At 37.9% G+C, this 22336-nt stretch overlaps 3 protein-coding genes across 4 annotated transcripts in view; 2 read left to right on the top strand and 1 right to left on the bottom strand.

Annotated features, from left to right (window-relative positions):
• The window catches only part of kcnc3a (potassium voltage-gated channel, Shaw-related subfamily, member 3a), a 142208-nt gene that overhangs the window by 99286 nt on the left and 20586 nt on the right, over positions 1–22336 (top strand). The gene's annotated exons all lie outside the window — the stretch shown is intronic.
• On the top strand, positions 6273–9989 carry LOC310739580 (toll-like receptor 12). The gene has a single exon (XM_083565612.1). It carries the CDS (start codon positions 6616–6618, stop codon positions 9421–9423), a length of 2808 nt encoding a protein of 935 aa, XP_083421738.1. The 5' UTR covers positions 6273–6615; the 3' UTR covers positions 9424–9989.
• LOC310740376 (apoptosis regulator BAX-like) lies at positions 11775–21858 on the bottom strand. Of its 2 annotated transcripts, XR_014537621.1 has the most exons (7): positions 21381–21858; positions 21261–21291; positions 18553–18723; positions 16142–16277; positions 15902–16006; positions 14321–14651; positions 11775–14195 (listed from the first exon to the last, which is right to left on the bottom strand). XR_014537621.1 is itself a non-coding variant. In XM_083567073.1 (6 exons), exons 1-6 carry the CDS (start codon positions 21400–21402, stop codon positions 14499–14501), a joined length of 618 nt encoding a protein of 205 aa, XP_083423199.1. In that variant the 5' UTR covers positions 21403–21762; the 3' UTR covers positions 11775–14498. The 2 variants fall into 2 exon arrangements, 1 of the variants encoding a protein (XP_083423199.1); XM_083567073.1 differs by having other exon boundaries at positions 11775–14651; positions 21381–21762.

Genomic DNA, 22336 nt, shown 5'->3' with positions numbered 1-22336 from the left:
TTCATGAATGTGTGTGGGTTTCTGCGATTGAGGAACACTGAAATAACACACACACACTTATACACGCACATACAAAACAACCTTAATCCATCACTCAGCACACCATACGCATACATTTCCTCGAAACCTAAATATGTAACATATCAGAGAGGACTAGAAAAAACAAGGAAAAAAAAAAAAAACAAGGAAAAGAAATCAGTCTTTCTCTCTTTCCTGTATGCATTCCTCCTCGTCCTTCTCTCCTCTGCTCCTTGTTCCTTCTCTATTTTTGAGAAAGAAGCTCTTTTGCATCCCTTGTTCTTGTGTTTTTCTATCATATTGTTTGAGATCGAAATTATTACTGCATGTGTTGGATTTCAAAAGGAAAGGAGGGGGGAAAAACGAAACGAAACAAAGGTCTCGACTTTATGTGCGAACAGATGGAACGAAGTAACCATCTTTTTCTTTCTCCAGGCTTTCTCTCGCTCGCATCAGGCCGGGGCAGGGGGGAAAAAAAGTACATGCAACATGTAGTCTAATCATCTTCATCTGGTTTTTTTTTTTTTTATGTGCATTTTTAGTGCACTTGGAGTTCATAATTTTTTTTTACAAATCATTACAAAGTAAATATATATATATATATATATATATATATAAACCCTGTTTTTGTTCCGTCAAATTTTGTGTGTCGAATGGTTTTGCCAAAAGACTTCGTCTTTAATTAGGCCCTATTTTTCCCCCCTTGAAAGCCCCAAGAGAAAGAGAGCGAAAGAAGGAAAGAATGCTAAAGAGAAAGACGGTTATTAAAAGCGAATGGTTTATGCTATTAAGACCGATGCTGGACACAGTTTTAATGTCATAATATGTTACAAAAAAACTAAGAAAAAAAAGAAAAAAAAGAAAAAAAACAAAGAAAGAAAGAAAAAAAATCTACAAGAGAACTGTATAAAATATATTTCAATGGAATGTTTATTATTTACCTTTTTATATTTTTGAAACATGTAAAGAAAAAAAAAGGAATAAACTGTAATAATTTAACAAACGGTTGAGAAAAACCCGAGACTTAAAAACATTATCCTGTTGAAGGTACGAATGTTTGAAGGTGAATGCTTACCTACCTGATATATATAAAAAAAAGTCTTCATTACAAATAGGGGAAGAAAAAAAATACACATGAAATGGTACCAAAAAAAAAAAAAAAAAGAAATTAAAAGAGTACATTTAAAAAGAAAAGCTTATGAAAAATCAATAAAAATTATAAAAGCTCTTGCCAAAATTTTCAATACGTGTCTTGTGTTCTTTCTTTTTTAATTCAATGTTAGAAATTCTTTTGTTGCCTCGTTGCCTCCATAAGAGTGTTTAATGTACTGGAGTATGCACTGTATTGCCGTATGTTTGTGGACACCAGACTATAATATTTTATGCATCTTATTCTACACTGTGTCTTCATTTTCTCTTATAATAACTTCCATTCTTCTGGGACAATCCACTTGATTTTTTGGAGATTCATTCAGCCACAAAAGTGTTAGTAAAGTCAGGTACTGATGTAGGTGAGGTGAAGGTTTGGGTCTCCTAGTTCAAGTGAATTTCATGCTACAGCATCCAAAGTTTTCCTATACAATTGGATGCCTTCAACATTGTGGGAACGGTTTGGAAAAAATCCACATATGGCTGGAAAGGTCAGCCTTTTCCATATCAGGTATGTGAAGTTTATCAGAGTATTTCTATTTTGGAGCAACTTTCACTACATTTGACTGTGTTTTATGTTACTCTTTGCTACACTTCAGAAAAAACACACACTGTTCATTACCAATTTGAAGTGAGAGTGTGTATAAAGTAATGGCTCGCTCACTTTGTGTAGTGTGTGTAACTATAGAAAACCTTTCTCTTTACATAGATCCAGGTGTGCAGGAGAATGGAACACTGACCTGCATCCATTATTCACAGAGTTCTCTTCCATCACCTTTTTTACTTTCCCTCCTTTTTCAAAAGCAAGAACTTTTTGTCGTTAGTCGAGTAGAAATGTAAAATGTACGCAGGGGATTAGTACTTTAGCAGTGAGGGATGAAGTATAAACCATGTAGTTAAATATAAATAGATCCACTCAGTAAAATGTGACTCCAGTAAAAGTAAAAATGCTCCTTTAAACTTTCACTTGAGTAAAAGTACAAACATATTTTGCCTTCAAATGTACTTAGGTATCCAAAGTACTATGATTTATTATGACTATAATGTTCCTATTATCATTTTTATCATGAGACTATTTGCTTAATCAACTCAGTTCATGTGAAAAGACACTCACTTTCAGCACACTGATCTATTAATAGAATGATAATAATGAGTCAAACACTGATTGATTTTTATTCAAATGATCATGAGCCCAAAACCTACTTCAATAAAATCACGCAAATGAAGCCACGGGTGTTGTCAAGAGCTTCTTCATCATGAATTCCTTTTTAAATGTTCTCCTTGATGTTGAACTGATGCTGAACTGTATGTTGGTGATCAGTAAATACACCAAGCGCCAATCAAAACCAGTTCTGTTTTTATCCATGACTGATATTGCCTAATGTAGAGTAAAAAGTCAAATATTTGACTATGAAAAGTAGTGAAGTTACAGTAAAAGTCTCAGATGAAGACGTGAAAAAGCTACTTGGGTACAGTAACGAATTACATTTACTTCATTACTGTCTTTACCACCACTGACTTTTTAATAACCTACAGGAATGGTGTACTTCCTGCACCACTGTGTAATTGTGTGTGAGTTTAGCAGCTGAGGGTTCTGTGTTTTGCTCAGCAGTTGCTTCAGTGATCATGTGATTTGATAAACAGCTAAGAAAGGGAAGAGATAAACATACAAAACAAGTGTTGTATTTCTTTTTATACTACCACACGAATTTTCCCACCAGGGCATATCGTTTACTCGCCCTGGAAGACATTCCAACACTTCCCTCTTTTCTTACTTCTGACCAATGAGAATTGAGTATTTAGCAGCAATGAAGTGTAAAAAAAAATAAAAATTGCTATATTTTCTAAAGAAACCAGGATCAAAGATTCGAATCAGCCTCCAGCCCAGATTTACAAGTAAGTTGTGGTAAATTTTTACGTGATACAGGAACTGCAAACAGGAAGTGAAAGTTTCATGTCTATTTTGGGTTTCTTGCTTCTTTTTCGAACCCCGTATCCGGATGCCTTGTTCAAGTAAATCCACAGGCGAATTTGACTGCACTGGTATACTGTGTACAAAGTCATTCTGTTTGACACCAATGTTTAACACCTTTATCTTGGGTTCGTTTTTATTTGTAACTTTTTAAAAGTTTGTGATTTCAACACTTGGTGTGTAAAGTTCTTCTCACAAGCTGAAAGCTTGAAGTCTTTTTTTACTATGCTTGGACAGTAGATGGGAACATCGACATCATCACCTCAACAACGTATCAACAAATAGTTATTTTCATTTAAACATAAAATACATTTATTATATGGTTAAAAGTACTGTATGGTGTTAGTAATGTCAGGTACAGATGTAGGTGAGGTGAGGCGTCCTGGGTTGCAGACAGGATTCCAATCCATCCCAAAGGTGTTCAGTAGGGTTGGTATTAATATTATTATTATTCATTTTTGATTTGCATAGCTTTTTTAACAAGTGACATTGTCCAAAAGCAGCTTTACACAGATAAAGCAGTTATAAAATTATGTTTACATTTGTTCCTAATATTTCTTCGTTTATCCCGATTGAGTAAACCAGTGGCGACTGTGGCAAGGAAAAAACTGAGTCGGTATGGTATGGTATGAGAAAGAAACCTTAAGAAGAACCAGACTCAAAAGAGAAACAATCGTCAACACCGAATGTCCAATCATTACAGTTCAATCGTTGTTAAGGTGTGCAGTGACAGGCGATTAAATGCAACCTGTGGTCCTGAGCCATTGTAGCAGTCTGTTTAAGTCAAGTCAAATCAAGTTTATTTCTATTAAACCTTATTACAACAGACATCGTCTCAAAGCAGCTTTACACAAATCAACAGTGAAGGTGAATGTGTGCATTTATTCCTGATGAGCAGCCGTGGCGACTGTGGCAAGGAAAAACTCCCTTAGATGTAATGAGGAAGAAACCTTGAGAGGAACCAGACTCAAAAGGGAAACCCATCCTCATTTGGGTGACATCAAGAGTTTGATCATAAATCTTTCAACAATACAGAACACTGGAGAGTGAGAACTAACATGAGCACTGGAGTATAAGATTATAAGTAATGTTCTTTCTACAGTCTTATAAAGTCATTTGTGGTTATAAAACTAGGAGCTACTGAGCAACTCATAAAATAGATCGACATTTGTGATCATCACAGATCCAACACCAGCTTCTCCATGCCAGAGCCTTTAAACACTACAGAGGTCCAATGCCAAAACTCCACACATGAAGTGGGATCCAATTGGCACTGGTACCTCCCTAGATGGTACAGGATGTTTGCGACTTCGGCATCTACTTCTTTAAAGGTCCTTTAAATAGTTATTTAGGTAGCTATCCTCAAAGTTCTTGAGTTGGGCAGTTATTTCATGGATCTTCACAATGGTTAAAGGTCAGACCTCTACAGCAGGGATCTTCCACTCCAACCCATGTATCTGCATGGAGCTGGCTTTGTGCACATTGGCATTGTTATGCTGAAACAGGTTTGGGTCTCCTAGTTCAAGTGAAGGAAACATTTCCTGCTACCACATCAACAGACATCCTATATAATTATGAGGCTTAAACTTTGTGGGAACAGTTTGAGGAAGAACCAAATATAAATATGTCTCAATAATTTTGCCTATATAATGTATATTGCTTTTCTGAGAGAAAATCCTACGAAGGATTAATATATAGTGGAAATAAACATTAGTTTAGGATCCATATGCAATAATAATAACCTGAATATGAAAAGTAGTACAGAGGAAAATCACACCGAAGAAAAATACTTGAACACCTTCTCAAGATAGTGTTACAAGTTCCAAATTGGTGAAATGGTGGAAAAGACCTGACCATAAAACAGCTTCACAGAGTGAATCTGACGTCTCATTGTGATTTGTGCCATGGGGTCGTGGCCGAAAAATGTTTTGTTTAGAAAGAATGTTTTAATGTTTATGCGTGAAATAACCATAAAAACCTACTCAAGTGGACTTGTTTAGCAGACTGTCCAAAAAGGAAAAAAAAAAAAAAACTATAAAAAACCTTAAAAAAAAGGTTTACTGATTACACTCTTGAAATTTTTCCCGTATGCTTGAGATTCTCAATGTTCGTTTCCATTCATCTACTGCTCCAAGGGACCTCTGGGGTCTAGAAGACACGTATTTCTAGGTGATGAAAATTGACACTCTTTTGCATCTACCACTCAAGGTGTCTTTTAGGGGTGACCCCCTCAATAGGTGAAGATTCTTAGCTTTTATGCGGAACCTGATACGACTACTACTCTCACAGTCAAATCTTCGCAGTGTTGTTTAAAACAAGGATCATGCCATTTTGCTAATATGGGGGGCTCAATGTGTGATTTTACACAGAACTAATGGTTCTCTACAAATAAATTAATATACAGCCCATTATGATAATGCTGTAAATAAAAATGTGAAAGGAAAGAATCTTTTAATAATAAACATCTGTAATGTGCAACCCATCCTGTAGGTTTCACTTTCCATGATCTGTGAGCGACAAACGAGCATCTTGGCGGCAGGGATTGAAATATTTAACAAAGTCTGGCAGATTTTGTAAAGGTCCAATTTTATCCCAAAAATAAATTTCTGATCATTTTTCGCTGCATCGATGTTGCGCATCTTGGAGTGCACAGGCAATGTAGCCGATTTATTCAGATTTGCCGACACGTGAAACGTAAATCTTGTCTGCAGTGTGGCCTTTCTGCAGTTATTTGTTTCGTTTTTGATTAATCCATTTATATATTTTCTTCTATATCTTTGAGTGATGTTTTCGGTTTAACAATGCTTATCCACAGCACCTTTCATTTCAGATTCAGATGCGGATTTGGGGTTGTTTATTAGAAAATTGTTTGTGTGTGAAAAAAAATTTAAGTTGTCTTGCCCAATTGTTGACTACCATGTGTCGACCCCCCCACCACCACACAATTTATTTAATTATTAAGTCAACTTGGGAAAAATGTAAGAAATCCTTAGTCCGGGACACCTATAGTTTCTTTCTCATTTTATCCTCAGGGAGTTTTGCTTTTGCCCTGTTGATCGTAATCGAAATCCAGATTTGTGGAAAGCTGCTTTGCCTGTTGTTAAAAGTGCAAAAAAAACCTGCGTATGTGCAATGTAATTGAGTATGGTGTAGATCTATTTCTGTGGCCAGTTGATAAACGCCTCAGTCCTGTCCACAGCAGAGCCACAACAGTCAAATTAAAAGTTCAAAAAAAGGAAGTACGAGTTCTGCATTTATTTTTATTTTTCAAGAAATACCTAACGCCGTCGATACAAAGGACATGGTTACAATCTTTTTAGACTCTGAGTTAAAAAAGAAAAACTGGAGAACAGGGTCTTCTGGGTCGATCTAAAATCTTTTGGATATCTTGGATATCTCAGGAATTATTTAAATAGCTGGTGGTGAAAAAAGACCTGACAGCGAAGCGGCTTTACTCGGACAAGGCAAGATCAAACATGCGTCTTTTCTCTGTTGCTGTTTTCACAGATCTCGTGGCATGTGTGCTATGTTGGGTATCTGATAAATGTTTTATTTATGAAGGCTATTTGAACGATATCCTAGTCGGGTTCTGTCCAAAAAGCAACCTAACGGCGTACTGTAAAGATGTGTCCAACGTGGGAATGGACCTTGCCAGAGTTCCTCCTCAAATTGAATTCCTCTGTCTGGAACTTGCAGAGAATTCGACTCTGCACCCATACTCTTTCTCAAGGTTTCAGAAGCTCAAGCTATTACAAATCACGGGGTCCAACTTTGCTTTGCTCCCAGGGACATTCAAAAATCTTTGGAATCTGCAAACTCTGGAACTCTACTGCTTATACTTTTTTAGTTTCTTCATTTCCACCGAGACTGTAAGTGACCTTCAGAACATCACGACTTTCAGGTTCTTTTCCTGCGGGCTCTTGTCCCTGGAAATAGACGCATTAAAGGAATTCACGAAGTTGGAGAGACTCCAGTTTGACGAGAGCACAGAGGACTTGTCCGATTTGTTGTGCAGATTGACATTCGTGTCTTCATCATTAACCAGTTTAATGTACAGTGCCACTTCAGTTATTATCAGGAAGCCAAATTGCACATTTCCTAATGGCACTACTTTTAATGTCAAAGAATTACATGGAATTCAGCAGGTCGATCTTTATCTCGTAAATGTCACGATAGTGGATAAAACAGGGATAAAATACTTCAAGAATATTTCCAATTTATTAATACACTTTAGGGATTTGGAAAATGTGAAGTCTGAATTAAAAAAAGTGGATTGGTTGAAGGTACAACTGTTCAGAGAGAGGTTAAACAGTACCGAAAAAATCTGCGAAACTGCACGCGAACTTTCGTCGACTAAACTGAGCATACCATTCTTAAATATAGACGACTCAAGTGCACTTGTATTAGATAAATGTGTGCAGCTTGAATACTTTGATCTCTCTTCAGATTATTATCAAAGTAAAATTAATATAACATTCATCAACGTGCTGAGGAACCTGATATCGCTAAGGGTAGAGTGGTTAGTTACCCCAGAGAGTAGGAACAGAGATGACAGGGCTTTGGCGCTGTGTGAAAATCAGAGCGATCTCGACACAAAACTCAAGAGACTATATCTAAGTACAAACTATTTTAGGACTCTCAGCAGCAGGCATTTTAGTTGCTTAAGAGTTCTTGAGGAGCTGAAATGGATGCATAGTTCCATTGAACACATTGAGGATTTTTCATTCGCCAATACAAGTTTGCTTAAATCTCTGGACCTGAGTTTTAATCAAATCTCTCATCTGACGAAATATACCTTCTTCGGCTTATGGAACTTACAAACTCTGCAAATGAATGACAATAAGTTGCTTGTCGTTGAGGCGAAGAGTTTACTTTATTTGACGTCTGTAGAGTTTGTGAGTTTGGGAAACTTTCAGTATACTTCCTCTGAATGTTTGACGATTCAGGTCAACCTCAGCATTCCTGACAATTTGACTCAGCTGAACATCAGCTCTGGAATAAAACCCATGAACCTTACTTTAAGCAACAGCAGGGAATCGGAAGTAGGCCTCAGCCTCTACGTTTGGGGCCAGGCTATAACTTTGCAGGACTGTAACAATACGTTTTTCAAATCTATTGTCCAGTTGACTGCTGAGACGGAGCAGTTGCTCTGCGGTCAATCTTTTCCTGCTCGCTTCCTCAAGTCGCTGAGGCATTTTACAATCAAAGCCAATCGCAAGACAGCCCAAATAGACTTGACGGATTTGAACCAACTGGTCCACCTGAAGAGTCTGATCCTTTTTAATGTTGATTTGTCTTATCAGTCTGGTCTCAGTGGGATTTTTCACAACCTCTCCAATCTGGAGTACTTGCATATGTCCTATTGTTCTGTACCTTTGCTGGAGAAAGACTTGACCAAAGACCTGCAGTCAGTGAAAGTGCTGTTTTTTCACAACGATTATGCCTTCAGCATTATGGAGAACTTTGTAGAGCCGCTGAAAAGCCTTCGCTATCTTATCATTCAACGTCCACTTCTACACTGTAGCTGTGACAATGCTTGGATCATCAGTTGGGCAAAGTATGAACAGAGTGTTGAGGTGTGGTTTCCCAGGAGCTCATCCAAAATGCTGCCCTGTAAAAATGTTGATGAAACCCAGCTCCTGCGTGAGTATGCTCAGGATCACTGTTTTGTCGATGTTGGCTTCCTCCTTTTTGCCTCCACTTCTCTTGGACTGGTATTTTTCATGCTGGTAGTGCTGTTCCACCAGCTGGCTGGAGATTACCTAATGGCTTTTTTTCACATCGCTCGTGCCTGGGTCGAGGAGGCTATGAGGGCAAATAAAAAGGGACAATACCATTTTGATGTTTTTGTATCCTACTGTGGGAAAGACGAGCACTGGGTGATGGATGAACTTCTGCCCAACTTGGAGAAACGTGGGCCCCCTTTTCTCAAGCTTTGCCTGCACAGCAGGGACTTTGAACTTGGTAAAGACGTTGTGGAGAACATCACCAACAGCATCTACAGGAGCCGGCACACCCTCTGCTTGGTTAGCCGCAACTACCTCCGGAGCAAATGGTGCTCTTTGGAGATGCGTTTAGCAACGTACAGATTGCTGGCTGAACACAGGGACGTGCTTGTTCTAGTCTTCCTGGAGACGGTTCCTCATCAACTCTTAAATGTACATCATAGACTATCGCGACTGGTGAAGACACAGACCTACATAGACTGGCCGCAAGTCCCAGCTCTGCGTAATGCCTTCTGGGACAGACTATGGGCAAAACTTGCACCTCAGCCTGCAACGTAGATTCAAAAGTATTAATGTATTTCAATCAAAAGAATACATTTTTCCTCCAAATAATCTGTTCCTCAGCATTAATTGTGTTAGCTTGCCATGTGGGTTTAAAAACAGCATATGAATATTTACACAAATTTTTTTCAGAAAATGTATGTTCTTCTTTTTGAACATCCCATTCCATAATGAGTCCACATTTGCTCTTATAATAACCTCCACTCTCCTGGGAAGGTGTTCCACCAGATTTTGTAGAGAATTGGGCTCTATCAGCCACAGTGCTGTTAAAAAAGTCAGGTATTGATGTAGGTCAGGTGAGGATGCCCGAGGTGCAGTCATCGTTCACATTTATCCAAATAGAGTTCAATAGGGTTTAGAGCTCTATAGCAGGAGAACTTCCACTCTTCATGGAGCTGGCCTGTTGGAACACGTGTCCCAATATATTGATTCCATGTAGTGTATTTGCTTTAAACTTCACAAGAGAAGAGAAAACAGGACACATGCTTGCTTTTTTTTATTTTCATTACCACAAAGTATGGAGGAATCTGTTTGTAGGTTCTCCATCATCTTATAAGTGAACAGAACATGAAGAAGTCTAAGAAGGTGAAAGGGAAATGTTTGTTTGGATATTTTTTACGTGGTTGAATTTATGCAGTTTTGTGTCAAATTGAAGAGCTTTAGAGTCAGCAGCTATCATTGAGAACACTTTTTATACCGGATTTTTCATTTGTTATTGGGGTTTTTTTTGCCAGTTCTTATGAGCATAGTATTTCTGTAATGAATGTAAGCATATTTACATTTGCTTGATGTGCATGACACTTATTATGGTATACGATTTGTAAAAAAAAAAAAAAAAAAAAAAAAAAAAACGTTTTGGAGTGTTTAGTGTTTAGATGAAATATTTTGGCAAATTGAAGTTGTGTTGTATATAAAATTGTATAGTATGAATAAGTTGATGGCACTGATGATGATGATGATGAGGATGATGAGGATCATTATATTTGATGATTTCACGTAATACACAATAATTCTACAATAATCCACATAATAAATACTTACTAATCTCACTCTTTATCCTCTCACTGCCTTAAACATTAACTTTTGTTTAACAAATAGTTTTCCAGAACTTGGTTTCAGACATATATTGAAAGCTCCTTATTCTTCATGGTGCTTCTATCATTTGGGGTCTTTTTTGGAGGTTTGTCCAAAACCAGGTGTATTTATGCTTTATGGAAAACCCATGCCAGGTAGAATAAAGGTTGGTAGTCAATTTAAAAAAAGTTATATGTAATCTAATCTTGTCAGTGACTGTGCTTCTTTTTATCTAAAAGATGGCGTTCTCATGGCTTTCTCCCTTTGTTATAATGGATTTTTTAAGTAAAGGGGCTTATTGCTTGCCACACGTACTTTACAGCACAGTGACATTTTTCTTCACATATCCCACCGATGTTAAGAAGCTGGGGTCAGAACACAAGGTCATCCATGATACAAAGTGGCAGCTTGGTGATATCAGGGCTTCAGTAACCCAGAGTAACCTTGCTTCCGATCAGTAACCCAGAGCCTTAACCATAGACTACCACTTCCCTCAACCATAGAGCAGATATGGTTAAGTACCTTGCTCAAAGGCCCAACAGTGGTGGTGCTGTGGCTTAAACCGCTGACTATAGGGTGAGTAACCCAGAGCCTTAAACACTGAACCACAACTGCCCTAAGGCCATGCTTACCCAGAAGCCCACAACCTCCCAACACCTACATCTCAGTGTTGTTCTTAGTTTTTCACTTTCATAGGCCGGCCCAATGTTTCTCTTCCCTAGTGTTAATTCCTTTTTTAGGTTTTTGTTGTTTTGCTCTGCACTGCTTAGTTTTTTTGTAGATTATTTGCCCCTCTGTATTTTTGCTCTATGTGATTAGAATTACTTCTTTTATTTCTTTGGCACATAATTTAAAAAAACCTTAAACTTACCATTCAAGTACATCTCTGCATTCACGACTACATCTCCTGTGGCATATCATGAGAGAGTTGGTTTCTAAGACCATCAACCCCTGGGCAAGTCCCAGTCTTCACCCTTTCAGCACATACAATTATCCTGTCATCTACCCAGGTATCAATAGCGTAAAAATATGGAGGCATGAAATAACACGACACGCCGTTCTCGCTCAAATACAGATGCTACATACATGAAGGGTTTGTGACATAATATCTATTGTTAAATGTATAATATACAACAACAATTCCTAGAAGGTTTTTTACTTCTGAAGAGACTCTACCTCTCTATGATGCTGTTATCAAATAACCTCAAGAGTTGGGAAAATTACACACTTACTTTTTCCAGAATTGATTGGAAATTTAATACAAAAGCCTCAAATATTTTCGATTGTGTTTATTCCCATTAAAAAAACATTGCTAAAAAAAAAAAAAAAAAAAAAATTTTCAGGAAAAAAATCAAAGGTGATGAAGTGACATTCACAGATAATGGAGTGATTACGGCTGAGGTAGAGAGTGAGGTATTACATGAAAGCAGGTTGAAAAATGAAAGACTCAGTAGTGATTAATGGATGACAAAATCTCATGAACACTCATGTTCGTTTACGGCCTATAAATGTATTTATTTTCTGTATTTCTTTTCTTTTAAATGTGTTTAAGTGCACAGTGGGTATTTTGATCAAATAATTCAAATGTAAAAATATATATATATCTGTAGCAAAAATAATAGGTAAGATGAATCCTAGACCTCCGAGTAACTTTCTACATCTTAGAACGCATTTTATATATATATATTAATTTTAATGTACTTTATTTGTACTATGTAAAAGAAATGTAAATGTGTCATCAGAACACATCATAGTCACATTTCTTGACTTTCGACCTGATGGACTTTAGTCCATATCTATGTCGCAAGTTTGGGTCTACCTCAATACATTATATATATATATATACACACACAAAAACACACACTATATAGACCAATGTATTGGGAGAACTGACTTTTCCAGCAATATGTGCTCTTTCCCTTGAGCTTAAACTAGGAGACCCCAAACCTGTTCCAGCATGAGGATGCCCCTGTGCACAAAGCCGGCTCCATGATGATCTGCTTTACATGGGTTGAAATGAAAGATCTCCCGCTATCGAGCTCCAACCCTAATAAACAACTTTGGGATAAAATGGAATACTGACTGCACCCCAGGCCTCCTCACCTCACCTACATCAGTATGTCTATAAGCAAAATAGCACTAAATGTAAAAAAAGGTCAGGTTTTCACAAACTTTTGTCCATTTGGAACAATTAATTGTGATAATAGTTAGAAGTCTAGAACTAGACCTTTCCCTTTACCAGGCAGGTAAACAAACACAGGTGCAGGCACAAGTGATCCCAGAGAACACCATGTCCTGATCTCCCTGCTCTAGTACCATTGGCGGTTTTGGGGATGGGATTTAATGGGAGCTTCTGTAAATACCGTGGCATAAACTAATAAATATTTTAAATTCTCAATTCAGCAAACGAAATCTTCACCAGAGATAACCCCGCTCTATCCCAACATGTGCTTCAATGAGAAATTCCAATGTTTCCTCACTACTCTAAAGGGTATTGAATGAGAGGTGAGAGTGCAGGTGTAACCTCACGGTTCTGGTGAAAGTGTGTGTGGAGTAAGGGTTCACTCACTGTGTATTTAACTATAGGAAAATATATCTCTTTATTAACGTCTGATGCGCAGAAGAACGGAGTCTTCTGCACACCACACACTCATACATCACTACTCTTACTTTAAAGCAAGAACTTTTGGTACCCCTATTCAAGTAGAAATGTAAAAAGTTTTTTTTGAACTGGCGTCATATTTTGGCATGGCATTGTTGTTTTGCTCACGCACAGGAATGTGGATGTCATTCACCGCTGTAATTTAGTGAGTACAAAAGGCAAATATTTGAAGAACAAAAAAAATGTTTTCCCCTTTTCAGAGAACGACTGTTTTCACCACTAACACACCCAGATCGACTCAGAAAGAGCTTTCAGTTAACTGATTAGTTGAATCAGGTGCGTCAGAGAGCAGAGAAACTACAGGAAAAACAGGAAAGAGGGAAAAAAAGTTAAGTGCAGTTTCAATGCAATTCATCAAAGCAGGCAGCAGAGGGCTCCAAAAACTACTAATTGCTACCGAAATATACACAGCGCCTGCTCTGCTGAAAAACTGCAAATAATTGAGACTAGAGAATAAAAATGTTTCGTTTTTCTCAGTTGCTTTGCGGCGTTTCTCAGATCAGAAATTAAGTTCTCAAAACTACTTGTTCAAGCTCCACATCGTGTCGTCACTTGTGCACATCAGAAAAGCAATTTCTTGTCTTGTCACATCGCAAATGTGATTGTGAACAAGTGTCTGCTGTTTCCTACATTATCACTTGTTTACGTTGTGTTGATCAAAATATATTGTATATATTGTTTTAACCACCAAAACATCTCGGCATCAGCTTTGGCCCAGTTAACCTTAAATTGGTGACAGAGTGAAACACAGAATTACAAGTTCTGAAAATGGATGAACAAACAGAAAACGATCGAAAACCAGTACAGTAAAAATGTGAATCCTGTCCGGTGTCTTGTAATCAGTATCTTACATTCAGTGATGTGTACATTTGTGCTGTTGAAATTCATATCTGCTATACAGAAGAAATTCAGCCTTGTGCATTTTCACTCGTTGTAACATCAGGAAATGCTGAAACCGTGCGCCATCATACTGAGAACACGACTAAACATTTTGAGAATCTTGTTTGTGAACAATGACAAAGGACTCGTTATTCTGGTGCCAGTGAGATGGTCAGTGACACAACTAAGGATTTAGAGAAAAGTACAGGGTTTTGCAAGAAATCCATTTTGTCGTGCGGTTTATAAAATTTGTTTTGAGAAATGCTTTCGCTGGTTTGCAAATATTAAGGGGGATTCGAGAAACGCTCCAAAGGAACTGAGAAAAACTGTAATAAAACAATTTTATATGTAAAATATCAACTTGTAGAAAACCTCAAAATTATTATAAACACATTAAAAGCTTTTGTTTGTCACAGTGCATCTCGTTTTTTTTTTTTTCTGTCTCTCTCTCTTTTTCTCAACTGCTCCTGCTGAGTTTCCAGACAATGATGCTACCCAACGCTATCCCGCAGACGAAGGCCAGGACGAGTTCAGCAGACGGAATGGTGCAGAAGGAGGAAACGGAGATATGCTCGATTGAGAATTGGGTCAGCGCTGAAATGCTGTTGATCTGTATAAACAAAAACACAGGGTGGAGCATTGAAAAAATTAATATATGAATCATAAATTCCTCCAGACTGGAAGCCTTTTTGGCTCATTAATCAGAAAGACGTTTGGGAAGAATGCTTTCACTGACTGAAGCCCTCAACCCTCAACTGCTCAGTTATATAAGTAAAGTTAAATTACCAAATAAAAATGTGTCATATGGACGATATCGTATATTTCCCATTATTAGTAATAATTTAAATATATATTTATGATTCTAGGCATTTTGTTGACTACTTCGATTTTCTTTTTTAAAAGGTGGGACACTGTGTAAAATGTAAATTAAAACTTAATGTATTGCAAATCTGATAAACCTATTTTTTATCCACAATAGAACACAAAAACAAATCCAATGTTTACACTAAGCAAATGTACCATTTTAGGAAACAACGGAATTTTAAATTCGATGGCTGCAACACGTGTGATGTGATGGGAGCAAGAAAGAGCTGGAAAAAGTAAGTGCTATTAAAAGTCAACAGTCGGAGAGACATTTCGCAACTAATGAGGTTAGTTGACAGCGAGTCAGCAAGATGATTGGGTATAAATAGTGTATCTTAGAAAGGCAGAGACTCTCAGAAGTAAAGATGGGCAGAGCTTCACTAATCTGTGGAAGATTGCATCTACAAATTGTGGAATAATTTCAGAATAATATTTCTCAACATAAAATTGCAAAACAGTTGAATATCTCATCATTGACAGTACAATAATATCAATATTGGAAAGCAGTAATCTTTCAAGGCCTGGGGTGACACTGCATTTAAAACGATCATGATTCTGTAATGGAAAATCGCTGCATGGGCTTATTAACACCTCCAGAAATCATTAAACAGTTTGCCATGTCATCCATTTAAATCTCTATAATGCAAAGAAGAAAACAGAAATGCTGCAATCCTCTCTGGGCCAAAGCTCATTTAAAATATACTGAGGCAAAGTAGAAAATTGTTTTGTGGTCAGAGGAATCAAAAGGTTAATTTCTTTTTGGAAACCATGGACACCACGTCCTCCTGAATAAAGAGGAGAGGGACCATCTGGCTTGATATCAGCGCTCCATTTAACACAGTGTCCCAACTTTTTACGGAAATGTGGTTGTACTCATTTCATGCTAGTCTTGTTCTTTAGGCAGATCATTTTAAACATTTCTTTCTAGAAGCAAAAAGATCTAAAATATGAAAAGAGCATCTAAAAGAACAGAGTCATAGTAAGTTTACTCCTTACCCATCCACCCATGCTGTGAATCCATGACAACAGCTTGGTCCTGAAGAAATCCAAGCACATATCCAGAATTTCAGAGAACACTCTGGGCAGGTTCGCTAGCACCATCTACTCAAAAAGGAATGAAGAAACAAAGGTAAGTTATGCACACACCAACACACACACACACACACACACACACACACACACACACACACACACACACACACACACACACACACACAGCACAAGGATCTTCAGGACCTTCACAGCCAGCTTTCCTACTGCGTAGAACAGCACGATGATTCTTCCCCAATTGATCTGTCCATCGCTGAAGACCCCCTCCACAAGCTTCAAAAAAATGTTCTTATCACCCAGACTTGCTAAACCATCGATCTGACTGAGGGACACACAGGTAACAGAGAAAATATGTATAAACAATGATGTATGATGTGAAAAGTGTTTTACTTTCCTATAATGGTTTATAACAATAAACATTCAATTTACACTTAATTCATCTTAACAAGCTTGCTCCAGTCAGATCTCAGCCAGCTAGGCACTCCATAACCAAGCAACCATTGCAGATTACAGATGGTCATCATGGATTCCAACTCCCAGCTCCAACACTTACTGGGCAGTGGTAGCTCAGTGCCTCTGGGTTACTGATCAGATTGGTTACTAATAGAGATCGAACGCGTCATCGGTTTTGCTGATTAATCGGCCACAATAGTTGATTGAAAAAAAAAAATCCATGCTGATAGTTTTTCCGGGTTGCTGGAGCGCTTGAGAATTATACGGTCCGCTGTCATTATACAGTACAAGAGCGGCTTCTAGAAGAGAATCACTGTTCATTAAAGTGTCTTTTTTTTTTATTCATTTTTGGTGTAACTGTTTTTATTTATTTGGAGTGTTACTTTTTGTTTCAGTTTGAATGCATGTCCTAAATATTTATTAATATAATTAATAGATTGTTTTCATTTAGCACATTTTCATGCTTCGGTACTGGTTTTTATTTTGTAATAATGGTCAGTACTGTTTCACATGGATTGTTCTGCATTTTGTTTTATAAATCTTTTTTATTCTATTTTAAAAACTGATTTGATTAATCAATTATCGGCAAGTACGAGCCAACCTACGTCTCGGTATCAGGAAAATCCACTATCTGTCGACTCCTAATTACCGATCAAGGGTTGAAGCCCAAATATAGTGAAGCTGCCACTCTTGGGCCCCTAAGAAAGGCCCTTAACTTTAAGGGTGCTGTATCATGGCTGACCCTGCACTCTGACCCTGGCCCCCTCACATCTCTGGCATATGCGAAGAAAGAATTTCAATGTGCTGTAATGTAAATGTGACAAGTAATAAGCGCCCTTTACCATTATAACCCCACTTTAACGCTCTCAGTCTCCAGCTACTGGACAGGCTGTGACAGGTGTCACAACAACGACGACAATATTACACTCATGTTCTTTGGCATTTAACAAGTCATTATAAACCCTAAACTGACCATAAGATTGGTATGTGCTTCTTTTTGAACATCCCATTCCACTATTAGTCCCTATTTGTTGTTATAAAACCTTCAGTCTTCTGGAAAGGTGTTCCACTTGATTTTGGAGTGTGCTTGTGGAGATTCATTCAGCCACAAGGGTGTTAGTAAAGTTAGGCACTGATGTAGGTGAGGTGTGGAGGCCTGAGGTGCAAGCCGCATTCATATTCACACACTTTAGATCTTCCACTCCATCCCTCTGGTAATAATTTGGGAAAGAACCACATATGCATGGAAAAGTCAAGTGTCTTGATACTTTTCTCCATATAGTGTACCTTGATAATACAGTAATGGTTCAGAATTAAAGTTCATACTCCCTTGAGTCGGAGTGAGTAGCTGCTCACCAGGTTTCTTTCTGTCAGATGGGCAGCCAAAAAAGCAACAAAACAGTTCAGCAATTAAGTATCAATTAAGGTACCAAAAACTTGTTAAACATCAATAAACAGGAGTTCCAGTGAGCAAAAAACTTTGTATTTGTGAACAACTCCTTTTAGAGGCTACGCCTACACTAATCCGTATAAATACGAAAAAAACTCTTCACGTCCACACTTTTTTTTTTATATAATTCATTTTCCAAAAGTTGTTCGTCGACACTGAAATGTCTAAAATCGTTTACGTCCCTGTACTGCGGACGAGCTAAAGGTAAGAAGCTTCAATCGGTGTCATTTCTGCTCGCTGTTTAGTTACTTTCCGGTCTCGTCGAAACGTCACGGTAATGACTAAAAATGCGTTTTGAGAAAGCCTCCAATTTTCACGGTCCACACTGCGAAAACTGCGATTTCAAAACGTATCCACATCGGAAAGGGTTTTCGAAAAACTTCTGACTGTTTGAGAGCATTTAAAGTGAGTACTCCTCCTAAAAACGTTAAACAAACTCCTTTCAACAATATTGTTTGATTAAACCCATACTTATTCCCATGTAATGTTACAAAATACTCTGTGATTTAGTCCTTTTTTCTTAGTTAAAGTACATGTAAGGAAAATAAATTGTCTTCTAGCAGCTAACCAAAGAGTCATATGACCATCGCTCAATGGAAAAAAGTGAATCATTATTAGCTTTGATATTTTAAAACATAAAAGACACATTAGTTCAAAGTAATCTGGCTACGTTTCGAATTCATGCCATACTTACTGATTGAAGGTGTGTTCTTGATTAAGCTGGTCCCCAATCACTTTAACCGACTGAGCCAACTGATCCAACAGCTTCTGATGCTGCACATTGGATAAAGGTTGAACCGTCGGAAGGGACGGGACAGAGACCTTTCCTCCATTAATCATGTTCATAATCTGATCCTGAACCACCCTGGGATAAACAAAGAAAATGATGAGTGCATATCTATGCAGACATTAGAACAGGTTACGAGATGCTGTTTAGTGGTCATTAGACTTCACTTATTGTTCGCTTTATTAGCCATATTATATTATATTTTATATATGTCTCAAAGGCCTTGCTCAAGGGCCCAAAAGCGGCATCCTTGGACACGATGGAATAACCCTTAAAGATGTCCAACAAGTCAAGTCAAGTTTATTTTTATAGCGCTTTTTACAACAGACAAATCAACAGTCAATGTGAACGATGTGTGTTTATCCCTGGGAAAAACTCCCTTAGATGTTATGAGGAAGAAACCTTGAGAGGAACCAGACTCAAAAGGGAAACCCATCCTCATTTGGGTGACATCAAGAGTGTGATCATAAATCTTTCAACAATACAGAACACTGGAGAGTGAGAACTAAAATTTGTATAGAAGTCTTGAGGTGAGTCATTGTACAGTCCATTGGCGTACGGTAGGAATGATTTCCTGATGTTCTTTGCGACAGCGGAGTTGAATCAGTCTGTTGGAGAATGAACGCCGCTGCCTCATGATGGACAGAAGGTTGTTCAGTGACCTGTTGTCCCCCACTGTCTCCAGTCTGTCCAGTACGTATCCAATTATGTATTCAGCCTTTCGGATGATTTTATTGATCTTGCCTGCATCCCTGGCACTGATGCCGAAGCGCCTTCATTTTGAAAGTGTAACTGCTTTAAGATCGTGAGACTTGCTGTATTCAAAATCATGTCATGAAAGGAACAGATCATGAGGAAGCACAGTTATGAAGTCAACAAGGAACTAAAAAAAAAAATCAGAGCATATTAACCGGACATGAGTCACAATGACACAGTGATCAAGTGTTCAGAAAAATTTCTATTTTCGATATACTTTTCTATATACTAGAGATACTGAAATAAACGCTGAGGACTTTTATTTAGGGTTTATCCGCTATGATCTGTGGTTAAAAGTTTTAACCGTGAACAGGAGCGCAGAAACACGATCAGCAGAAGAACTAGACGAGACAAAATACCACTAAAACTGGAAGTAAATTGAGTGCAACTGTATCACAAAATACAGTAACACATCACATGATACAATACACGGACAAATGTTTTGGGACATGTGTGGTTCTTCCTGAAACTGTTACCACAAGAAATGTAAATGCCCTTCAGTTGAACTTGGAGATCGAAACCTGTTCCACGTGACAATGCCCTGGTGTACAAATTCAGCTCCATTAAGATATGCTTTACATGGGTTGGCGTGGAAGATCTCCTGCTTTAAAGATCCGACCCTCAAAACTCTATTTAACAACTTTGGGATGAATGTGAACGGCGACTGCACCCCGTTTTATTGTAATTGGGAATAAGGACCAAATGTGGAATGGGATTTCCAAAAAGCACATACGAATCTAATGGTCAGGTGTCCACAAACTTTTGTGCGTACAGTTTGCTTGTGTGGAACAGCAGCATTTATAAAGCTGGATTTTAAATTATTCTATTTTATTTATTTATTTATTTATTTGGGGGGGGGGTGGATAACTAAGTTTTGCTCCTAAGTTTGGGTAAATGTGTATGAAGGAGAGCCTCAACTTATCGGCTTCGAATCATATAGTTACGACAATACACAATACGCGGCCATTTTTCAAAACTAATAGCACCCTAGAAAAATAGGAAGACGTCAATGTTCCGAATTTTGGCAGACGCCCCTCATCCAGAGCGACCTTTCCATACAACTTAGCAGCTGGAGGGCTAAGAGCCTTGCTTAGGAGCAGCTGGGATTTGAACCATCAGATGCCAAATTTGGTCCAGGATAGCTCAATTTATACATTTTTTTAACTTGTATAGCACTTATAATGTATATAGATTGAGAATGTCACATTTTAATTCACACATTTGTCCTTATAAGGTAACAAATGAGGCAGTGGTGGTGAGAAAAAACTCCCTGAGAAGATACCTGATGTTGAACTTCATTACCGAAAGATTTTGTCATTCATCATTTTGTTGTGTTTGTCAGTTTTTGCTTTTTATGCTTTTTCTAGGGAGGGGGGTAAAACCATGAAATGGACGTCTGGGTCATTTCAAACTGCCTGGCATTTACACCAAACCCAGTGTGATGAGAATATTTAGGTCAGTTTAGTGTACGAGAACATTCGCACAAATTTACAGGCAGTTTTTTAGTATGTGTAGGAGGTAGAGATAAAATGGCTGCCACTCCAGATCTCATGGTCTTTACTTAGTTTTCACTTTTGGTGTTTTGAAACCCAAAATGTGTCTGATTTAAAAAAAATTTTATATAACCTTTGACTTCTATATTAATCCTAAAAAAAAGAACCCTCTATTTTTTTTTTTTATCCACTCAAAGTTTACTTTCACTTTCGTTTTACGACTTTCTGAATCATAAATACACAGGAATATATTATGTATAGGTCTTTCTGCTGCATCTACAGTATCTACACTCCTGGTTGAAAATGAGATGGGAAGAGGTGAGAACATGACCAGAGGAACATTCAGCATGGGGGAAACACACTCACTTGATTAACAGGGATTCCCCAATTTGTTTATCTGTAGATTAGAGGAAATAACATGTTGAGGTTGCAGTGGTATAAAATTCGCCATATATTTGAAAAAAGGAAAGAAACGATGCCACTTACCAGGTGTTCCTTCGTTAGACATGTTCAAAAATTACCTTATGACTCTTTTTTTCTAATAAAAGTTAAAATAAAACGGTTCGCGCGTTCACACGGGTCACTTGTACCGTGTCTAAACCGGCGTCTCTAATCCATATATACGTTCATACACTACATATATACATGAAGCAGACGTCACGTGGTTCGCTGTATACCGGAAATAGGGGTTTACGGGTCCGCCTTGAGAACTTCCACGTCTTCCTCAGTGTCTCTTCCTCGAACCTGTAAATTATTTTGTTGAGAAATAAAAACTATTGCGCTTTATAACCCACAATGAATAAAACCCAGCCATCCCTATATTCCCAATGATCTGATCTGATCTGATGATCTGATCCCAAACCAGAGTTATCTAATTATTGCATTTTTTTAACCTTATATGTTTTATATAATAAAAGTACATATCTCAACAGAAAATGAACAAGCTTCCTGAAAAGTGTGTAATACTGTATATTAGAATGTGGTTTGTTCGCTGTACTTACGCAACCTGACCAGTAGATGTCTCTAGAACGCACTTTTCTTTTCTTTTTTTCTTTTTTTTTTTTTTTTTTTTTTTGTTGTTTTCTGATATTAGGCCTCAGATCAGAAATGAGTTTATTAGGGGGACAGCGCATGTAGGACGTTTTGGAGACAATGTGAGGGAGGTGTGATTGAGATGGTTTGGACATGTGCAGAGGAGGGACATGGGGTATATTGGTAGGAGAATGCTGAGGATGGAGCCACCAGGAAGGAGGAAAAGAGGAAGACCATTGAGGAGGTTTATGGATGTGGTGAAGGAAGACATGCAGGTAGTTGGTGTGACAGAGGTAGAGGACAGGGGGGTGTGGAGACGGATGATCCGCTGTGGTGACCCCTAATGGGAGAACCCAAAAGAAGAAGAAGAAGGCTTCAGTTCCTGAAAGTGGATGATCCACTTCCTAATG

Source organism: Silurus aristotelis (genome assembly GCF_946808225.1).
Source record: "Silurus aristotelis genome assembly, chromosome: 17".
Classification (NCBI taxonomy): Eukaryota; Metazoa; Chordata; class Actinopteri; order Siluriformes; family Siluridae; genus Silurus; species Silurus aristotelis.
This window is presented reverse-complemented; position numbering and strand designations above follow the sequence as displayed.

Excerpts from the sequence above, each read along its gene's own strand:
- LOC310739580 (XM_083565612.1), top strand. The coding sequence starts at position 6,616 with ATGCGTCTTTTCTCTGTTGCTGTTTTCACAGATCTCGTGGCATGTGTG.
- LOC310740376 (XM_083567073.1), bottom strand. The coding sequence starts at position 21,402 with ATGTCTAACGAAGGAACACCTG. Across the intron at positions 21,292-21,380 it reads GTCTAACGAAGGAACACCTG|ATAAACAAATTGGGGAATCC; the intron begins GTAAGTGGCATC and ends TCTAATCTACAG. Across the intron at positions 18,724-21,260 it reads GGGGAATCCCTGTTAATCAA|GGTGGTTCAGGATCAGATTA; the intron begins GTGAGTGTGTTT and ends TGTTTATCCCAG.